Source organism: Sinocyclocheilus grahami, unplaced genomic scaffold (genome assembly GCF_001515645.1).
Source record: "Sinocyclocheilus grahami isolate Dianchi unplaced genomic scaffold, SAMN03320097.WGS_v1.1 scaffold171.1, whole genome shotgun sequence".
Lineage (NCBI taxonomy): Eukaryota > Metazoa > Chordata > Actinopteri > Cypriniformes > Cyprinidae > Sinocyclocheilus > Sinocyclocheilus grahami.
In genome coordinates, this window is record NW_015505350.1 from 998581 (window position 1) to 1022329 (window position 23749).

The 23749-nt window shown below is 36.4% G+C and overlaps 1 protein-coding gene and 1 pseudogene across 1 annotated transcript in view; one reads left to right on the top strand and one right to left on the bottom strand.

The window, feature by feature from the left end:
* The first annotated feature begins 1139 nt into the window (after positions 1-1139).
* LOC107593487 (erythrocyte band 7 integral membrane protein-like) lies at positions 1140-4322 on the top strand (annotated as a pseudogene).
* A 1120-nt stretch (positions 4323-5442) lies between these two features.
* Positions 5443-23749, bottom strand: part of LOC107593466 (microtubule-associated tumor suppressor candidate 2-like) — a 47212-nt gene continuing 28905 nt past the window's right edge. Inside the window, exons 8-15 of the mRNA XM_016283196.1 lie at positions 18595-18661; positions 17675-17889; positions 16857-16962; positions 16597-16670; positions 16405-16503; positions 13266-13385; positions 11565-11662; positions 5443-9758 (exon numbers count right to left, since the gene is read on the bottom strand). Coding sequence (XP_016138682.1) covers positions 9551-9758; positions 11565-11662; positions 13266-13385; positions 16405-16503; positions 16597-16670; positions 16857-16962; positions 17675-17889; positions 18595-18661 — 987 coding nt within the window. The 3' untranslated portion in view covers positions 5443-9550. The remainder of the gene's footprint in view (positions 9759-11564; positions 11663-13265; positions 13386-16404; positions 16504-16596; positions 16671-16856; positions 16963-17674; positions 17890-18594; positions 18662-23749) is intronic.

The following is a 23749-nucleotide window of genomic DNA, read 5'->3' on the forward strand; positions in this document are numbered from 1 at the left end:
TACTACTTAATGCGTAAAAATAACTGGCAGTCAGTGGAGCAAAGCTTCGTTAGATAGGACTAACTGCAGAACCGCAGAACCATACGTCATGACAGTCTGAGGACAACAGCGCCAGACTAAGTCTGAGGCCGGAAGTGGGCGGAGAAAGTGTTGCCTTCCGCTACTTCCGTGTTTTGGTTTTCAAAGTTTAAAACAACGTTATCAAGTATTATATTAAAACGATTGAATTTAAAAGATATATAAGATGCACTTATATATATATTCTGCGGTTCTGCAGTTGGTTGTAGTAGGTCGTTTTGTCCTCCAGGTGGGTGTTCCTGTAAGGGTGTGACATCACGTGAAAACTATCAATTGATTAAACAATATCAGGGCATTATCTCAGTGTCTGGCTTGCATGTATTGCAACCTTTACAAGTAAGATTTCAAAAGGCTTCTTTAATATTTAAAAATATGTTGCAGTTGTACGTTTAATTTTGTGGCTATTTTAGGGTTTGCATATACAGTGGGGAAAATAATTATTTGATCCCCTGCTGATTTTGTAAGTTTGACCACTTACAAAAAAATTAAGGGTCTATAATTTTTATGGTAGGTTTATTTTAACTGATAGAGACAGAATATCAACAAAAAAATCCAGAAAAAAACACATTATATAAAGGTTATAAATTGACTTGCATTTCAGTGAGTAAAACTTTGAGTTGCCAAGAAACCTTAAGGCTTTTGAGAGAATCTTTAAAGAGGAGTGGAACAAAATCCCTCCTGAGATGTGTGCAAACCTGGTGACCAACTACAAGACATGTCTTACCTCTGTGCTTGCCAACAAGAGTTTCTCCACCAAGTTTTGCTTGGGAATCAAATACTTATTTGTACGGTGGCCGAGAGAGCTCAACACGCTGCAACTTAAGAAAACACATGCAAATTGAAAAAACACCAGCAAATTAAGAAAACATCTTCATCAGTTTGACAACACACGCGCTGCAAATCCTCACAACACATGCAAATGAAGAAACGCGCTGCAAATAGCACGAACCACAACGGAAATGTTTCAAGGGGACCCAAAAAAAGTGACGGACCCGGCTGGGATCAAACTTACAAAATCAGTAGGGGATCAAATAATTATTTTCCCCACTGTAGGAGGCAAAATGGAGGTGCTTAAAATATGTATAATCCACTTCCAAATGTATTTCTCATCAGTTGTTTTTTTTTTCTACTTGAGTATATGCAATATGAAAATTTTTAAAACTTTCCATAATGTCGAAGTAAAACGCCCAAATGAGATGATACCTCATTGACTCACTCTTAGATTGTGAAGGAGTATGAAAGAGCCGTGATCTTTCGATTAGGTCGTATTGTGGACAAGAAACTAAAAGGACCTGGTATGACAAAGGTTTACATTTATATAGCAGCCCACATATTTGTATAATTGAATGTTATTAATAAAGAGCATCCCTGATAATAATTTCTGTACTTTAAATATATAATCATATATATTTGTACATTATTTATATGTTATATAGGAATTTTATTTGTGCTGCCGTACATTCAGGACGGTGACATTTGATATTCCTGCTCAAGAGGTACAAATAATGTCATATTACTAATCATATAATTGTTATTATTGTATTTTTTATTAGTTTTTATATTTAGCTTTCATTTATATTTAAGTTTATATGTGTGTGTGTGTGTGTGTTTAAATATATTAAATATTTAGAATTTTCAGTAAGGTTTCTTAAGTTTAAGTTTTTCATGTAATAATTATATTTTATTTTATTTCAGCTTTATTTTAATGAACAAACTTTTTTTTTAGCTTTCATAGTTAACTTAGAGAGAACCTTATTACTGAGAGAACCCTTGACCAAGTACAAGTGTCCAAATAAAAGTGTCATACCAATAGAACGTTAAATAAACTAGATCTGAATACCTAATTTAAAGATTTGGATCATTATATGAAAAGATGTTTATGCGAGAACAGTTCCGAAGGACTCCGTGACCGTGAGTGTGGATGGTGTGGTGTACTTTTGTGTCTTTGACCCGATCTGTTCCGTGGCCAACGTGTCCAATGCAGACCACGCAACACGGCTGTTGGCACAGACCACCCTGCGAAATGTCCTGAGCACAAAGAGCCAGTCAGAGCTGCTGTCTGACAGAGAGAGCGTCTCATACAACATGCAGGTACATAAACTCTCAGAGCAGCAGTACAGAGGCACCATAACGATCAAATAGAATTGGCTATAATATAAACTTTCATTATGTTCTTCACAACATAATCGCTCACAAAAAAAAGTCCCCTCCAGTGAGCTCACAAACTGCTGCAAATGGATCACTGAATCAGTGAGGTGAATTAGAGAACCTAATCATTTCAATTTGGTAATTTTGGTATGGTCAAAATTTTGGTATGTCCCTTATCCAAAGTTATTTTATATTTGTATATCAGAATATGCTACTTGTATTGTGTTTTTGTAGTATTATGGTGTGTTGTGTCTGAAATCGCCCCTATACACTGCACTTAATACAGTACACTAATATAGTTCACTTTTAAAAGAGTGAACGAAAACAAGTGTGCAAATTCAGAGATTCATGTGCTGTTTAGTTTGTGCTTGCTGTTTAATACATAAAATTGCTTTGTGTCAAGCACAGTGCTTACATGCACAAGCATTTACTGCTAAATTTGTCCTAGATGTGGAAATTAATTTGATGTGATCCCTTGCAGTGCATTGGGTACAAGCTTTATTATGGAGCATTATAGGATATGGGATGTCCAGTATGGCTTCAGACATAACTACAACTACTCTATACCCTTTATAATGGTTATAGGGAGCAATTTCAGACAGTCCAGAATTATTTATTTGCTATTAAACTGATGCATCAGCTGGGATCTGCCCACAAGAAGGGTATATCATATTCCCAGATCTTTACAGCTTTGTATCATCATGATGACAGATTGCCTTGGATGAGGCCACGAGCGTGTGGGGCATTAAAGTGGAGCGAGTGGAGATAAAGGATGTTAAACTGCCCATCCAGCTCCAGAGGGCCATGGCTGCAGAAGCTGAAGCAGCTCGAGAAGCCCGTGAAAAGGTGTGACCATTGCAACAAAATCGAATGCAGTCGTTCATGTACTAGTATTTAATTGTGGAAGTCAGTACTGCCCAAATAATGGACTCAACATTGAACTTAGGTTGCACAAATATCACATGCAAACTTAGACATCACAAAATAGTGCACTCATAGTGAATATTTAGCTTCAACAACACATGGCAACAGCACTGATGTATTCTGAAGAAGAGTTGCTGCAGTGCATTGTCTAAGCAAATACATAATAAAAGTTTATATGTATATAACTGTTTTTTATTAACTTTCATAAATCATGTTTTTCATTGTGTTATCATGTTTATTGTTTTATTGTGCTAGCTGTATTTTTTGTTATTATTATTTAATCAAAACAACCCAACTGCATTTTTTACAGAGTTATCTGTTTTTGCAAATGAACTCTTCATATAATCCAAACCGAACACAATAGCAACGACTCCTTAAAGATAATGTATCTGATTTTAAATGTAATAAAAAAAAGAAAGAAACATTCCAAATAGGTTTACCAACCAATAGCCAACCTATAGATAGCCAACCAACTAACTAGAATGATGATTTTTTTTTTCTTTTCTGAATTTATATAAACCAAAATTTGGTGCCATACTATCTAACTTCTGTTGAGTGATACAACCCTGTTACCCATTATGGAATTCGTTTTAATAATTGTATTATTATTATTATTAGATAATTCGATTATTAATTATTATTAGATTTTCATTATAAAAAAATTTAATCATTTTGTTTTCATTTTGAACCCCCCTTTATAAATTGCAATATTTTTATATGGGATTTTTATATTAAAAATTTCGCTTCCCACAAGTAAATGTTTTATTTGGATTGAGACTCCCAAAAGCAATGCTCTACAGGCCTTCTAGGATCATTTGTAGAAAATCAGTGATTACAGCCCTACAGTTTAATATTATAGCTGAGCCAAATATGGAGGAATGCATTAAAATCCACATAAGGCACAACATACGACACAAGCAACTCAAGTGTATGATTATATCGCTGTGTAGGTGATTGCAGCTGAGGGTGAGATGAACGCCTCACGGGCACTGAAGGAAGCGTCTCTGGTGATCGCCGAGTCACCATCAGCTCTGCAGCTGTGATATCTCCAGACTCGAAACACCATCGCAGCAGAAAGAAACTCCACCATTATCTTCCCCTTGCCTATTGATATCATTCAGCATTTCACATCCAAAAAAGAATTTATGATTTGCAGATTTCCAAGATTCTAGTCTTCTCAGAAAGTTGTAATATGATGTTTTCCTCCAAGAAACACAATTCAGAGAAATAGCAAGGAATAGTTCACCCAAAAATGAAAATATGCTGAAAACTGACTCACCCTCAAGTAATCCAAGATGCAGGTCAGTTTCTTTCTTCATCGTAACATATTTGGAGAAATTTAGCATTACATCACTTGCTCACCAAAAGATCCTCTTCGGTGAATGGGTGCCGTCAGAATGAGAGTCCAAACAGCTGATAAAAACATCACAATAATGCACAAGTAATCCACATGACTCCAGTCCATCAGTAACCATTGCCATGTGAAAAGCTGCATGTTTGTTAGAAACAAATACTTATACTTAAAACATCATGATGGATTGATAGATTTCTCCAAATCTGTTCTAATGAAGAAACAAACTCTTCAACATCTTGGATGTCTTGGCCTGAGACAGGGCCAAAGCTGGGGTATGTGGGGAGTAAATTTCAGCAAATTTTTTATTTGTGGGTGAAATATTTTTGAATAACCAGATAGTGAAATGGTTTCTGAGTTATTAATGTAGTATAATAGCAATATTATACATATATATCATATCTTAGCAATAATAATTAGTGCTGTCAAATGATTAATCGCGATTAATCGCATCCAAAATAAACATTTTTGTTCACATAGTATATGTGTACTGTGTATATTTATTATGTATATATAAATACACACACATACAGTATATATTTTGAAAGTATTTACATACATATATTTATAATTATATAATTTATATTATATATAAATATACTTAATATACATAAACATTACACTTTTTTCTTAAATATATACACTCGTGTGTGTGTATTTGTATACATAAAGTGTATATATACATAATAAATATAAACAGTACAATCATATTAGTTATGTAAACAAAAACTATTATTTTGAATGCGATTAATCACAATTAATCGTTTGACAGCACTAATAATAATATATTGTATTTTGCCAGACTTTTGAAAACTGAAAAAAAAAAAAAAAAATATATATATATATATATATATATATATAGTATATATAAATATCTTCTCTCAAAAGTTAGACTTCTTTTTAAATTAGTTGAAAGTCAGCTCTAAGAAACAGGATGCTTTTACATTTTCTTTTAATATTTAAACCCAAAGGGCAATAAAGTGCAACATAATCATCAAAAGAGTTTTTGAATGCATCACAACAGTGAGTAGATACACTAACAAGGTTTGAACGAAACAAAATAAATCACAGCTTTAAGACATGCTTTTCCATTAACGTGTTGTAACATAGATCACACATAAAGCTCATACAAGCTGTACAACACAAATTAGGAGAAGAGAAAAAAAAAATCAATAGGACATTTCATTAACACAATCCATGTTACAGACCTCCCTTAAATATCCAATGACAGACAGTTGTGTTTGTATTCCAGTTCATCAAAAAATAACATGCAGTCATTATTTACTCATTCTCTTTTCATTCTCAAACGTAAATGCTTTTCTACTCAATATAACACTAGTTCACAATATGGATAGATTTGGAACATAGTGCACAGGTCATAAAGACTATGATGACTAAGATGCTATATAAACTATGATGTTTATGGTGCTTTTTAAATCCAATATTTGGCGATAATATAGCTAATAAGAGATTTATAAGCAATTTTTAAATGTCTGGAGCATCAAATTAGGTAAATCATTTTTTAGCACGGCACAACTGTTAAAATGTGAAGTACGCTACATGGACAAAAATAACAACAAGTTTGGAGCGATATGAGACTGAGTAAATAGTGACAATTTTCATTTTTTTGGCTGAACTGTTCCTTTATGAATGGAAGAAGCATTCAGAAACTCCAGAATCATGTCCATGGGGAAAGGGGAAAAAATACAAAAGAAACAAATCAGTGCATTTCACATCCTGATTGAGTGAAGATTTCCTTTCATTTATATTTCAAAAGCAGAGATGAGCATAATCCAAGCAGACACATAAGGAACTGTAATAGCAGACAGATAGTTGATTTTTATATTTCATTATTTCATTCAGAGCTTTCAATTTAATTGCTATATGAGTGAAATACATTTAAATACAAGTCTGATATTACATTGACGCCAACCTTCAAATGTATACCTGTAGTTTACATTCCGTTCTGTAGATTCAACATGAAGATGTTTTAGAATGTATCGAGTCAAACTGTGAATGACATTGTAATGCACCTTCCTAACCTGAGCTGGATCACTCGGAATGAGCAGGAATAAATAAACAAAATTCACCAGTACAATGGTATAAAATCAGCCATCATTATAGTTCAAGTGTTTGTAAATGGCAGCAGCCATTTGCACTCTCTGTGTTAGTACAAATGTTAAGGCTGAAGAATGTTAACTAATGATTTCATGTTCCTATAAAAAAAATCAATCATGGTCATTTATGCTAATCATAAAATATGTAATCACTAATAGCTGCACTACTAAGTACACTTAGACATAAAATAAAAGCATGTATATTGTCCCCTCAGGACATTAAAACATTCATGAACAAGACGACGGTCCTAACTCCTTTCTAAAATTCCCAAAGATTGAGTCCAGATTTTTACCACAACGTAAGCAAGAATACAAGTGTATATACACATACAAATGATCCACTTAATATACAGGATAGCTGTTGTAGGATATTCAGGGAAGATAAATGCAGGTGTAGTTTAAATACTTTCTGGTTATTATTATTCACTACTAAAGACTTTCCTGTATTAAGACCATGGCTTTGACACTGTAGACCCTGAATGTATTAGAATAAACAATAATAAAGTCTCTGTAGAAGCCTGCATTTTTAAGAACTGAGGTACTCGTGATAACTTGTTGCAAACTTAAAATGCTCACGTAATGCTCTGTAGTACTTTTGCAAAAAAACGTTTAGTTAAATATTATGCAGGAAAGTCTCTAGGACAAATGCCCTCATAGTGTCCACATGAATGCAGTTTAAACATATTATCTGAGTCAGAGCAACCGGAAGACTTATGATACATACTGTACAGAGACGAGGGACATAAACAGCCATGACCGATAACTGTGGCGTCAGTTCATATAGGCAGTTCTTAATGCATTCCGGAGATTTCTGTAAACATGGACAGTTGAGATGAAGGCATGAGGATTGTTTACCCTCACAAACATGAGATGAAGGTAAAGACAGCAGGTTGAAGTTTTGCAAGTTGTTTAAACTACTGCATTGTCAGTCCATGCTAACATTAGCATCCTTGTATAGTGGTCACAAAATGTGAATGAACCACCTTAAAAAGTGTAAGTACATCTTAGACTCATTTGTATCAACATTTAAGCCCCTAGACTGCATAATTATTAGTTGATCCTGTTTTGACAAATTTGACCTCATTTGAATGACAGCTGTCCGTACTAAACTTGCCTAGTATAAAGACGTCTTTCTGTCTTTTCCTGTTTGGTCTATTGATTACAGTAATGCTTGGGCTTGCACAGAAGGTTGCTGGTGGGTGGTTTTCCTTTGAAAAAGGCAATTTCTTAGTAAAACTGTATATTTGTTATCCTGATTAATCTTTGGAAAAGCTTGAGACAATAGGCAAAGGTTGGGGAACAAGCACCATGATGTCCTGTTCGAACGGAAAACCTCAGCACAAGCCCAAATCCATTAGAGTAGAAGGTACAAAAAAGGATATATTTCCAAAATGGCCTGTGAAATATCATAATGCACAACATTGTGACTCACATTATATAGTTTTACACTAAAAAAGGGAGAATCATTTTCCCTTTTTCTGTTCTCTCTAGTGTAGGTTTATTTGTTAATTTAACAATTTTGAAGCTCAAAATTCTCTAATTTTCTCATTGTCATGTTGTTCCAAACTTATATGACTGACTATTTTGTGGAACGCAAAAGGAGAACTTTTGAAGAATGTGCTGGTCTTTCTTTTCCATGCAATTACGGGACTGATGCTTTCAAGCTTTCAAACCACCATCAAAGTGTAGTAAAAGTGAACTTGTGTGCTGCATTGTAAGTCTGCTAATCAACTGACTGTGAGACCCGGCCAAAATCCGATTGGTCGTTAACTGTGAATGAATTCTTTTTTTTAAATTAAACAGTCAATTCAATTCATGGAGTGGTCTGGGGTGCATTTCCCAACGTAATTTGCTGGCTATGTACCACAGTATGGTGCATCACTAGTGAAATTAACTAGCTAGTCATGAATGTTACCTGAAACCGTAGTAACTTTGCTGTTAGTGACGTCATGCAGGTGGTGCAGTAATAACTTCTGCTAATTATGTAAGATTATTGCTTTAAATTATGAACATGTGAACTGAGGACAACTTTGCTTCTTTTGTCCTCTGTTGTTTGGCTTAATTTCCATGTTTGATTCCTTTTTGCATCAACTTTTTTAATTTCCATGAAAAACTAAAAGATGTAGAATTCAATTTTCATTTGTATGTCACATCATACTAACAAAAAATGTCTAATCACAGATTAAAGGCAGTAGTTCCCACCAAACAACTTTGTGAAGCTGTTTGATAATATTGTTTGTATTTTCTATACTATAGTTGTATTGTAACTGTATTTTCATGAAAACATTTAACGTTTAACTGGTAACAAAAGAAAAGAGTGTTGGTAACAATGGAACTTTCAACTTTAGCTTGAAATGCTTTTGAAAAACGCACCCCCAATTGATTCTTCATGAATCAGTCCTGTTTGGTTCTCCAGATCAACTCACTGATCTGGTTACACTGTAGTCGGAGTATATCAGTAAACTTTTCTTTTTGAAATTTGAACTTTCATGCATCTTTTTAAAGCTTAAAAGCTTCAGTCCCTAATCATTGAAATTGTTTGAAAAAGAACAATAATCTTTTTTTTTTTTTTTTTACAAATTTCTTCATTTATGCTCCACATTAGTAAGTCAGTCATGTAGGTTCAGAACAAGTAAATTATGACAGAATGTTACATTTTTGGGTGGACTATCCATTTACATATACATGACTTAAAACTATTTTGTTCAGTCTTGCTAAAAAAAGTCAACTCAAACCCTGATCACTGTACCAACTAATATATTAACATTGACATTGGCATGATGAAACTGAAAGCGCTATGACCACCATCTATGGTGTAAGAGGTGTGAGAGCATCCTCTATTCCATCCAATCAGAATCCAAAATGAGAAACATGAGTTACAGAAAAAAAAAGAGTGCAAGAGACTGAGTAAGAAAGGCAGAGAATTGGACACTCATCTAGGGAAGGGCTGTTGTCGGGAGGGTGAAGCGGGACTAGAGGCTGGTCGATGAAGGGGCGACTGGGTGGGAGACATTCGTGGGCTCAACTCGCCTGTTTGAAGACGCCACAGAAGCTCTTCATTGTTGCGACTCAGTCGTTTCTTCTCATTGCTCTCTTTCTCAACGTACACCTGCAGGTTGGCATTTTCCTCTGAAAGTTGCCTGGTAGAATAGAGGAAACAACTACTGAGCACTATCCGTAGCTTGAAAGGGGTCATGCACTCTTAAAAATAAAGGTTTTATAAGGTGGTTTGGTTACACTTTATTTCGATAGTCCACTTTAGACATTCTATTAACTATAAGTAACTTTGTAACTACATGTCAACTAATTATCATTAATTTGCAACTACATGTCTACTAACTCTCAGAGTAGACTGTTAGGGTAGGTTTAGGGATAGTAGAATAAGTTGACAAAGAAAGTGTTAGAAGATATTAAGCAGACAGTATACTAATACTCTACTAACTGCTAGTTGACATGTAGTTGCAAAGTTACTTAATGTTAATAGAATGTCTAAAGTGGACTATCGAAATAAAGTGTTACCGGTGGTTTTCACAGCAGTGCCAAACAACCTTTCAGTAACAGTTCTTCAAAGAACATCTAGTGTGAAGAACATTAAAAAAAAATCTACAACTTTTTCCACTCTGAAGAACCTTTTATGAAATGGAAAGGTACCATGAATGTTAAAGGTTCTTTATGGAACCATCAATGCTAATTATAGGGTTAGTTCACTCAAAAATGAAAATTCTGTCATTAATTACTTTGGAGAGTATCCACTGAACGCAAACAGCGCATGCTATTCTGTGTTACTGCGCCACGCACCATAAGTTTTCTACGTTGTTTACTTTGATTTGAAGGAAAACAACGTATCCGTGTGGCGCAGCTGACACAGAATAGCATATGCGGTTTGCGTTCAGTGGATACTTTCCAAAATGGCACCAGCGTGATGCGGAGGAGAGGAATTGTTGAATAAAGTCGTTATTTTTGTATTCTTTGCGTACAAAAAGGATTCTTGTAGCTTCGTAAAATTACGGTTGAACCCCTGATGTCACAATGATTATTTTACCGATCTTCTTATGTTTCTGGATGTTGATCGTGGTAATTACATTGCTGTCTATGGGAGGGTCATAGAGCTCTCAGAATTAATCAAAAATATCTTAAATTCTGTTCCGAAGATGAACGGAGGTCTTACAGGTTTAGAACGACATGAGGGTGAGTAATTAATGACAGAATTTTCATTTTTGGGTGAACTATCCCTTTAAGAAGTTTTTTAATAGTGTAGTATGGAAATCCTTTCAAACTAAGATGCCTTTAAAGGGTTACTCCACCCCAAAATGAAAATTTTGTCATTAATTACTTATCCCCATGTTGTTCCAAACCCGTAAAAGCTTCGTTCGTCTTCGGAAAACAATTTAAGATATTTTGGATGAAAACTGAGAGGCTTGTGACTGTCCCATTGACTGCCAAGTAAATAACACTGTCAAGGCCCAGAAAAGTATGAAAGACATCGTCAAAATAGTCCATCTGCCATCAGGGGTTCAATATGAATTTTATGAAGCGACAAGATTACTTTTTGTATGCAAAGAAAACAAAAATAACGACTTTATTCAACAATTCGTCTCCTCCGTGTCACCGTAGCGCCATTTTGGAGAGTATCCACTGAATGCAAACTGCGTATGAATGGCAATACGGTGACACAGAGACGAATTGTTTTCTTTGCGTACAAAAAGTATTCTCGTAGCTTCATAAAATTCTAATTGAACCACCTTGACAGTGTTATTTACTTGGCAGTCAATGGGACAGTCACAAGCCTCTCAGTTTTCATCCAAAATATCTTAAATTGTGTTCCGAAGACGAACGAAGCTTTTACGAGTTTGGAACGACATGGGGGTAAGTGATTAATGACAAAATTTTCATTTTGGGGTGGAGTAACCCTTTAATAGTATAAATTAGAAATGTTTTATAAAGACCTGGACATAGTAAGGTTGCGGTCAATCCTGTCTTTTAGGTCTTCATTTTGCTGCTGTAGCACCTGAATACGCTCCTCCAACAGAACATTCTTTTGGGCCTGTGTAAAAACATGACAAATACACTAAATCACCGAAAAACATTTATCATTTCAAATGAGCACTTTAGCTTTATTACTCATAATATACTGTACATTAAAATAACATGGAGAATACAGTCATATCAGAGGCCAAAAAGTGTTTTATTATGCAGGGGAGTTGCATAGCGGGGGCCAAAAATGTATCTTGGTAACTTTCTATTGTTACTGGACACCTTTTATGGTTGACAAATACATCTGCATATAGGACATTTTTAATTTCTAATGGCAGAAGTAACTGAAAAAGTTTGGTTTTGCTTGATAACACATCCACACTGAGAGGTGCGAGTATAAGTTTAAGAAGTATAAAGGCCCTGATATACTTCAAGATAAATTGAAGCTGAACTGGTGTGATGTCATTTCGAACAAAATTAGGTCAAACAAAGTTTGAAACAGTTTCTGGAAAAGTTTGCACATGATGGTAAACACCTTCGAACTACCATTGGTCCATTGCAATTAGACGGCTCTGGGGTTTTCTGCCTTTATGAGTACACCTTTAAAAACCTCATGAAATCTGTTCTGTGTAGACAAATTCCCTTTTGAAAACAGCAAGTTTGAGTGAGACATATGGAAACAGTGGTCTTTTTTATTTTAAATAGGCTTTAGTTATGCCATGAACTATACTCGGCTACATGTTGTTTGGCAGGGGGAGGGACATTGTCATTCTACAGAGCATTTGACTGGTCAAAAATCTTTGTATGGCAACTTTAGTCATCAAACATTTGTCCCACACACACACATTTTAAATGGGTATATCTGATAAAAAGTGAAGTGTCTTTAATATGTACTTGCTACATTGTTAGAAGAATGGCATCTACGCTAATATTAGTCTGTTTCTCTCTTATTCCGAGGTCACCGTAGCCACCAGATCCAGTCTGTATCCAGATCAGATGGTCACTGCAATCACCCGGATCCAGTACGTATTCAGACCAGATGGTGGATAAGCACCTAGAAAGGACCTCCACAGCCCTGAAAGACAGCGGAGACCAGGACAACTAGATGAGCCCCAGATACAGATCCCCTGTAAAGACCTTGTCTCAGACGACCACCGGGACAAGACCACAGGAACCAGACGAGTCCTCTGCACAATGTGGCATTGCTGCAGCCTGGAATTGAACTGCTGGTTTCGTCTGGTCAGAGGAGAACTGGCCCCCCGACTGAGCCTGGTTTCTCCCAAGGTTTTTTCTCCATTCTGTCACCGATGGAGTTTTGGTTCCTTGCCGCTGTCGCCTCTGGCTTGCTTAGTTGGGGACACTTCATTTCCAGCGATATCGTTGACTTGATTTCCAGCGATATCGTTGCTAATGATTGCAAAGATACCATTTAAACTGAACTGAGCTGGATGACGACATCACTGAATTGAATGATGAACTGTCTTTAACTGAAAAATGAGTGTTTACTATTGTCATTTTGCATTATTGACACTATTTTCCTAATTAATGCTATTCAGTTGCTTTGAAACAATCTGTATTGTTAAAAGCGCTATATAAATAAAGGTGACTTGACTTGACTTAATATTTAAAGATATCTTTAACATCGTTCTGTAGTGTCTGTTAATGTAATTTACCATTTTTTCCAGCTCTGAAATTTTGAGTTCCTGTTGATGAATCTGCTGGTTCTTCATCTCCAGAACTTCTTTAAGGCTCTTTAGGTCTTCCTCAATATGCTGATAAGGAGCAAGGGCATCCTGTACACACAAACAGAAAACAGATGCAAACTACTGTAGCGTCTGGAACACTCCAACACACAATATATATTTTGTTAGCTAGATTTCACAAATACTTTGTAACACCCCAGGACGCTGAACAAGACCCTGGTTTCATGGTAACCCGATACATTTACAACCTTGTGGAATGCGAGCCGGCTCTCATTCTGCTTTCTCCAGAAACAAAGGGACACAAATGCACAGGAGAAATGGACTTTTCTACTAATTAATTCATAGGAAAACCTTCTTTGAATGAACACCCATTTTCTTCAGGCCAGTGTGTATATTATTGCTGTGTTGACATTTCTATATCCCAGAACTAACCATACCTGATTTTTTAAATAGTTGATTATTATTACATTATAAAATGTAAATTAAAGGATTAGTTCACTTCCAGAATAAAACTTTCATAATTATTTACTCACCCCATGTCATGCAAGATGTTCATGTCTTTCTTTCTTTATTCAGTCGAAAAGAAATTAAGGTTTTTGAGGAAAACATTGGAGGATTTTTCTCCATATAGTGGACTTCAATGGCGGCCAATGGGTTGAAGGTCCAAATTGCCGTTTCAATGCAGCTTCAAAGGGCTCTACATTTATCTAGCGAAACGATCGGACATTTTCTTAAAAAAATAAAACCACAAATGCTTGTCTTGCACTAGCACGACCTCGCGAATTACGTAGTCATGTTGGAAAGGTCACGTGTGACATAAGCAGAAGTACTGACCCAGTGTTTAAAAAAGAGAACTTGCAAAGAAAGTCAAACGCCCTTTACAAAAAAAGGTAAAAAACAATGTTGGACAAATTTGAAGATAAAGGAGAAAATTAGTTTTTTTTCGCCCTACCCTACCTTTTTGAACCGAAGTACACAGACAAAGAACTTACCACTAGTGACCTTTCAAACTTGATTACTTGATGCATAAACTCCCGCGTGCGCATTGCACAGCTATAGTGCAAGTTGAGCATTTGTGTAGTTGAAAAGAATATACATTTTTATTTATTTTTAGAAAATGGCCGATTGTTTTGTTAGATAAGACCCTTATTCATGTAATTGGCTAGATTAACAAATAACCAGACGCCACCCGATCTAAATATTCCCTCACAGTTTAATAGTAATGACTTTATGAATTTCTTCACTGATAAAATAGATAACATCAGAATTACAATAGCAAATGTAGATTCTACAGCGTATAATACTTCAGCTTCATTCATCGCACCAAAAGATAAACTGCAGTGCTTTACAACTATAGGACAGGAAGAGCTAAATAAACTTATCACTGCATCTAAACCAACAACATGCCTGTTAGATCCGGGACCTACTAAATTACTGAAAGAGTTGTTACCTGTAGCAGAAGAACCGCTTCTCAATATTATGCAACTAGACGGATGTACGGTTACTTCCGCTATAGTCAAAAATCTGGGTGTTATATTAGATAGCAACTTGTCTTTTGAAAATCATATTTCCCATGTTACAAAAACAGCATTCTTCCATCTTAGAAACATTGCCAAGTTACGAAATATGTTACCTGTTTCTGATGCAGAAAAGCTAGTTCATACATTCATGGCCTCTAGACTGGACTATTGTAATGCACTGCTAGGTGGTTGTCCTGCATCATCAATAAACAAGCTACAGGTAGTCCAAAATGCAGCAGCCAGAATCCATGCCAGGTCAAGAAAATATGATCATATTACCCCAATTTTACAGTCTCTGCACTGGCTACCTATTAAGTTCCGTATCAGTTACAAAATATTATTACTTGCCTATAAGGCCCTTAATGGGTTAGCTCCTGTGTACCTAACTAGTCTTCTACCACGATACAATCCATCACGCTCCCTAAGGTCGCAAAACTCTTTTGGTAGTATCTAGGATAGCAAAGTCCCCTAAAGGAGGTAGAGCTTTTTCGCATTTGGCTCCCAAACTCTGGAATAGCCTTCCTGATAACGTTCGGGGTTCAGACACACTCTCTCTGTTTAAATCTAGATTAAAGACCCATCTCTTTGGCCAAGCATTCAAATAATGCATCTCATAATGTTATACTGCAGTTATATCTGATAATCACATTATTATTCTTTAGTTTGGGTTAAACAAATCAATTTTGCTTGGTTGGAACAGCAGCTACGCTAATTATGTCTCTATTTGTTTCTCTGTTTTTGCCTAACTAGGATTTACACAAGCTTCAGTCTGGATCCAGAACACCTGAAAAGAGATGATGCCAACCCCTCAGAGGACCTCAGATGATGCCAACCCTGAAACAGCATACAGAACTACCACATTTAGCTATAAGTTTGATTGCATCATTTAATAATTGCTGTTAATAGTGTTCATCGTCTGTTTTATTACGTCTTAAATTTATTTTTCCGTACATTTCTGCCATATGTACATTAACTGACAGGCACCACTGATAAGCTACCACTAAATATTGTAGAAACTTAATTTGCTGTAAAGTTGCTTTGCAATGATTTGTATCGTGAAAAGCGCTGTACAAATAAACTTGACGACTAAACTTGACTTGACTTATTCCTCGACTGGGATCGTGTAGAGCCCTCTGAAGCTGCAATTTGGTCCTTCAACCCGTTGGCCACCTTTGAAGTCCACTAAATGAAGAAAAATCCTGGAATGTTTTCCTAAAAAAAACTTAATTTCTTTGCGACTGAAGAAAGAAAGACATGAACATCTTGGATGACATGGGGGTGAGTAAATTATCAAGAGTTAGTTATCTGGAAGTGAACAAGTCCTTTAACGAGTTACTTCAAAGCAGTAAAAAAAAAAGTGTCCAGCATGTTTCATTACTGTTTAAAAAGCATCCCAGGATGTCCAGAATTTGCAGAGCTATAATCTAGACAAAAAATGGTGACCCAAAAATGAAAATTCTCTGGTCATTCTCTGAATATTCTTTATTTTCTGGAACACAGATGACAAATTTTGAAAAATCTGGGGATGAACTCTTGTTTTAATACCACTGGCCACACACACACACAAAAAAGAATATGAAGAACAGTACCACTATCTGCTCATCTGTGCTTCTGCGCAGTGCTTCTTCAAAGCGCTTGGCCCGGTCTCGCAGAGCGCGGTTCTGAAATGTCAAGGTGTCCACCTGATCCTAAACACAGCACAGAAACACATGCTATTATAAAGAAAAGGGTAAAAACAATGTACAATGAACGTTGGCATTAAAAGCAGGAACATACAGTACCTGCAGTGAGAGTCTGAGCTTCTCAAATTCCTCTTCCATTGACTTCTTTTGCTGCTCATGTGCCATCTTCAGGTCTAAAAACAAACAACCAGTTCATGTTAGTAACACACTGATGAAAAAGAATTAACAGAGAGTTTTGATTCAGTTGTCTGTAGTAATGTTGTTAATAATGCAGTCCAAGTAGGCCGCTAACTAGGTTTTTAGACACAGTTGCTTGGATTTCTGGGAGTGTAATGGATGTGTCTGTCAGCAGGACTCACTCTTGATGGTTCTGGTGTGTTCTTCCTGTAAAGTGCCCAACGTGGCACCATGAGTCGCTTCTATTTCCATCATTGCTCTCTCATGGTTTTCACTCATTTCCTCAATCTAAAACAGAAAACAAAAATGGTTGTCAGTTTTAACAGGCGCACTGGAATACTGGATTCTGATTGGTCAATTGAAAGATTTTACAATGTATATCTGAATGTTGTCAATAGAAGCATACAGTGCCATGCTGCTTTCATTTTGTCTTACTCTGTTGTCTTTCTCTTTTTCATACCAACACTATTTTGATTAGCTCTATGTGCCATTTTGAGACTTGTTGACAATATGAACTTTTAGCTGAAATTTTTTTTTATTACTAAGTTATGAATCTCTGCCCACACAGAGGTCACTGGTGAACCAAAACACTTGCTATTGGCTGGAATTGCAAATTTGTGTGTTAAAGTTCAAGGAACTTAAATCTGTGGAATTATACATTTCTTAGATTCCCATTTCGCTAAAATTTCGCTTGCAAAATTTAATTGTGCAATGGCACCCAAATGCTTTTTGCATACACTAGAGTATGTGTACAGTGCGCATGAAGATAATTTAATAAAGGCTGTAATTCGTTTCAAAACTGAAGTATATTTTGGGCTTAAGGGAAGATGATTACTGCATCATCAGACTACATAGTCATGTAACTACCTTTCCGTGCTTTCTTAACCCTCATGAGCCTTCACACCCTGCACTCCTTTATGTACAATGCTAAAATAAAAGCCTCTTCAAAGTGTGTCAATGATAATCTCAGTCTTTACACCCTGTTACTTCCTCATCTTACCTGTTCCTGGTGCTGGGAACGCAGCTGCTCCAGGTGGCGGTTCTGCTGTTGCTGGAGTCGCTGTATCTCAGAGGTGTGCTCCTCTATCAGTCTCTCCTGTAGGGCCTTGAGCTCCTGCTGTTGCTCCTCTTGTAGTCCTTTCAGCTCCCACTCAAAACTCTGCTCCAGCTGGGCCTTCTCACCCTGCAGACGCTCCCACCGCTGAACGCTGTCCACTAGAGAGACAGAAAATAGTTTGTTATGGTCATGCTTAACCTTTAGAAAATGTTTATGTTGATGATATATGTTGAATGTTGATATATTTGCAACCCTGTTACTTTCAACCTATTCTGCTGAACAAATTAAATAATATATGAGGTGTTATTTTATATTCATTAAATATGGGGATTGCGATTTTTGCAACCCTTTTAGCAAAAGTCTAAACATTTAATTTGAATCCAAACAGATTAAAAAGCATAGAGAATAGAAAGGGGAATCATGCTGTAACATGGTTGCATGCAACATAACACAGACAAACACATTGTTTATGGTCATTAAAGTTAGTACAAATTAAAAAATTTTACTGTATTCAACCAAATATCAATCAAAATTATGATATATTATTTTATATGAGATATTTAATGCATATTTGAAAATCATGGGATATCATGTATTTTAGGTGAAAATCATGAAGTGTTGCTTTACGTCTGCATGATGTGAGATGAGTCACATGCCAAATTAAATATGAGGGAGATGGAAAGAGAAAAATGCAGTTTACAAATATGTAATCGGAGAAGGTCTATATAGTTCCTTTCTTATTTTATGGTTGAAGTCATCCTAACATTAGTGAGTGTGCTGCAGCACATGTGTCAGCATGAGATCACTGTGAAGTACAATGTTTTTTTTGTTTGTTTTTTATCTCGGAGCCAGAAGAGACTTACCCACTTCATCCCTGATTCTGGCTAACTGCAGGGACAACTCCCTCTCCTTCACGGCAGCATTCTCACTCTGCAAAACACACACACAAGCTCACATGAGTGTAAGGGACACTTATGAAGAGAAATGGATTTAAAAATAGTAAAATGTGCTCAAAGCATTGTTAAATTAGTTTGTAATAAATTAACATGAGGGATGAATCTGCAGAAATCTGCACAACTTTGTGCATGCCTGGTTATGGATAAAATTAACAACAATTTAACATACCAACCAAAATACCACTTTAAATAAGATCCCTGTATACCAGTGTCAAGCAGTGACTTCTTTGCTATCTAATTTATTAATTTATCAGAGTTGACAAATAAGAAACACCATGGCAGGTGTCAATTTAAAAGTAGGAGGGCTGTTGCTAGGAACAGCCATTAGGTGGTAGTGCTTTTCTAAGAGACATACACATGCTTAGATAAACATGTATACATGTCACAAATGCAGGATTTGACAAGCATGGGGGAAACAAATGGAACAATATATAATGTGATTTTCAGTTATCTGTAAACATTTTGCAGACTGAGCACTGAGAAAACAACTCGTGGAAAGACTTTCTTGTGCATGAAATCAGGCACCAAAGCTGTTGTGGATCCACTCCCCCAAATCCATCCTTAACTGGCAAAGATTTGCAGAAAATTACCGTCGTTTGGCAAATAACAATTTACAGACAGTTACTTTTACATATTTCCCACATTTTATTATGTAACCCTTATGTTACACTTCAAATGACAGTATTTAGCTAGTCCCCAAACTCCTTCCCTCAAATGGCTTGGGTGTGCAGAGCATTCACAGCTTAAGAGGACTACACACCTCTGCTGTATACCTGCAGCACACATAATTAAATACAAAACAGCAAGTTCCTCTAGCCTTAAAATAAACCAGCATGCTCCAGATAACCATGCCACAGAGCTTAATCTGTACTAATTATACTAGGAGTAGCTGTATCTGTTCATAACACACATTTACTCCATGATTGATGATGCCACAATACAATGAGATGCTAATGATCCATACTTGTTTATAAGAATCAGTGTCAGCAAATGATACAGCATGAGTCAGCATTTTAACATAGCAGTCCTGAATCATGCTGTCATTCAGGTCCAAATGCCAGCTGAGATCCCACCGCATCTGCTGTTTTAAAACACCTCTATGGACAGTGACTGCCATTGTGAAAAGTATTATGGTAGTTCCATGGTACTGAAATCCATGCACCATTGTATTAACAAGGTACTTCCCAGGAATACCATGCCACCAACATAGTACAAGTCCAAAATGGTAGCATCGTACTAAATTTTTTTTTTTTAATAATCTGTATGTCAGGCTATTAAAGTTGACAAAAAAAGTTAACAAACTCTTATTAAAAATAGTTTCTGCACCAAATGGAACTGCTAAAATAATGACTGTTGTAAAACAATGTCTGTCTTTTTTTTTTTTTTTTTTTACATTTTTAAATAAAGTTGATTAAATAAGTTAACAAAAAAGACACACAATTTGTAATGTATCGTGCCTTAAATAGATGCTGCTAGCCTTTTTAATTTATAACCCTCTCATACAGTATGTAAACTAACAGCAGGGTCAAGACCCTATGACCCCACGAATGCCCTGACCTGTCATCATTGTGTCCCTTCTTCAGATCTCACCCAATCAGATTTTTCTCCGGCACACAACATGTCACGCAGATCCCTGGAGAGTCTTTCCATGAATACAAATCTGACTGCCTTGTCTTCACCGTAGTTACCTCACCTATTTTCGTTTCCTGCTGTGAAAGGTCTAGAATAGTTAGAGCAAGGCAGTCTTAAGGACCCAGTCCCCACCTATAAAACAAAAGATAAATCTGCAGGGCGTAACACTGTAACACCCCAACACACCTACAACACTGAATGTGCTTAAAACATATATGGACTTTCTTATAAGGGTTTTGTACTAGGCATTGTGATTACTACTGCTCATCTTGAGGATTAGTGAATAAAAAACAATAACCCTAAGTATTACATTTTGGTTCTGTAACACCGTCTGTGCTACAGACATTGCAATACTTCAAATCATATGGCTTGTTGAGGTAATCCCTACATTTACACTAAATGAACCAGCTTTGGCCCAGTAGGTATAGCAATCACCCTAGAGACTGCATAGCAACATGCAAATTCCACTAACAACAAACAAGCACTCACAACACCTTAGGAACCACATGGAAAAATCCTGGCAACCACCATGAACAGCTCAGTGACTACACAGTAACCTGCAAACAACCACGTGCAATACCTTAGCAACCACAAAGCAAAACCCTAGCAGCCATTCAGAACACCTCAGCAACTGCATAGCAACACATAAATAACCACTCATAACATCTTAGAAACCACATAGCAACACCCTAACAACCACCGAGAACACTTTAGCATAGTAACGCACAAAAACCCCCCCACAATACCTTAGAAACCACATAGCAACACCCTAACAACCACCCAGAACACTTTAGCATAGTAACCCACAAAAAAAAAAACACAACATCTTATAAACTACATAGCAACACCCTAACAACCACCCAGAACACCTTAGTTTAGTAACCTGCAAAAAACCTATAAGACCTTAGAAACCACATAGCAACACTAACGACCACCAGAGCACTTTAGTTTAGTAACCTGCAAAAAAAATAAATACCCACAACACCTTAGAAACCACATAGCAACAACCTAACAACCACCCAGAACACTTTAGCGTAGTAACTTGCAAACAACAACCCATAAGTAACACCTTAGAAACCACATAGCAACACCCTAACAACCACACAAAACACTTTAGCATAGTAACCTGCAAAAAAACACCCACAAGACCTTAGAAACCACATAGCAACACCCTAACAACCACCGAGAACACTTTAGCATAGTAACCCGCAAAAAAACCCCACAACACCTTAGAAAGCACATAGCAACACCCTAACAACCACCCAGAACACTTTAGCATAGTAACCCACAAAAAGAACAACCCACAACATCTTAGAAACTACATAGCAACACCCTAACAACCACCCAGAACACTTTAGCATAGTAACTTGCCAACAACAACTCACAACACCTTAGAAACCACGTAGCAACACTCTAACGTCCACCAGAGCACTTTAGTGCAGTAACTTGCAAAAAAAACACCCACAACACCTTAGAAACCACATAGCAACATCCTAACAACCACCCAGAACACTTTAGTGTAGTAACTTGCAAACAACAACCAATAAGTAACACCTTAGAAACCACATAGAATCCCACTCTAACATTGTCATGACAAGTTTTGCAAGGGCAACATAACACTTTCTTCAGAAAATGTTAATATCCAATTAGCAATGTTTATATTAACACTGTCTATCAAATACAATAATATGTTTTTATTTAATAGGTCAATAAAAACCAAAAGTGCAATAAAATATAATGATATCAGACATCAAGTGTCAGCAGTCAGGGTGGGGTGTTTCCGTCACTAAGAGCACATGTTTGTTCTCACTGACAGCACACACACACACACACACACTACCATCATCACAAACTATATAAAAGATGACAGTAGAATGAAATAAACAAGGTATTATGCAAAAAGCATCACTGATTCTACTTTAGCAAACAAGTCACAGAGCAAGAAAGCAGCATCGCACACACTATTCTTGCTATTGTTTTACCGTAGTATCCAAACAGCATGTAGGATGGAGACACAGAGAGAGATTACAGCAACACTGGCTCATGCTATGGCAGAATGTAGCTTCATAAAAACCTGTCGGGGGAATACCATATCCATGCCACACGAGAGAAAGAGAGAGAAATGAGGAGAGCGAGGGAGTGGAGGAAAGACAGACAGTCAGAGCCAGGGAGAATGCGAGAAAAAAAGACAAAAATCGCCCAACAACCAGCCTTACCTCATCCTGTGTTTAGCGTCATAGCCTGACTACTGCAACAATGAGTACCATGAGTCTGCGATTCCACACATGTTCTTCAGACAACCCCCAAGCTTCTCGCCCTCTCTCTCTCACAAACACACACACTCAAGGATGTTGGGAGGAGGAGGGGTGAGAGGATGGAGAGATAGAGGAACAGGAGGATGGGATCGATAAAGAATAAAATAACATGTGTGCATTGTCTGATACTAAAGTCTACTGGGAACGAACACACATTTGTATCCAATCAGATGAAAGAAAGCATTTATAAGACATATTATAAAGAATTTGTTATATAGTACAGTGCCAACACTTAACTTATGATAATCTTGACATTTGCGCTTCTACACCATAAAGTATGCTCTAAAAACAGTCCTATGCAATAATTGTAAGCTTTATAATGATGCAACAGACCAAAAAAGAAACAAAAAACTGACAACCAAAAGAAACACTGAAAGGAACAATTCACATAGCAATAATACAGTATAGCAATGCCTGTGAAACCATTCAGTATATCTTATCATGCCTTTACATGCATGCTATCGGAAATTTCCAACTTCCCACCTCTGAAGTTGTAATTATGAGTTTGTATAAAGTGTTTTGTTGTCAGAGAGAACAGGAATCATGGAGGACGGCTCATTCATGAGTTCATTTTTGCCTATTTCTCAGAGAAATCTTATTAAAGTAAAAAAATATTTAGTCAATGTCCAACAGGTTGATCACAACATGTTTTGAGCTCATTGGTAACCATATAAACAATCACTGCACTATAGATATTCATCTTGCTGACGATTCTAAAATATCAATCAAATAAATGCTATTTTCGCTGTGTTCAGTGCATAAATTAAGCATCAAATGGTTATTTATATATGAAAATATACATAACAGTAATGGCAGGAGAAAGCAATGTACAGTGGGGCAAAAAAGTATTTAGTCAGCCACCAATTGTGCAAGTTCTCCCACTTAAAAAGATGAGAGAGGCCTGTAATTTTCATCATAGGTATACCTCAACTATGAGAGACAAAATGAGAAAAAAAATCCAGAAAATCACATTGTAGGATTTTTAAAGAATTTATTTGCAAATTATGGTGGAAAACAAGTATTTGGTCAATAACAAAATTTCATCTCAATACTTTGTTATAATATACCCTTTGTTGGCAATGACAGACGTCAAACGTTTTCTGTAAGTCTTCACA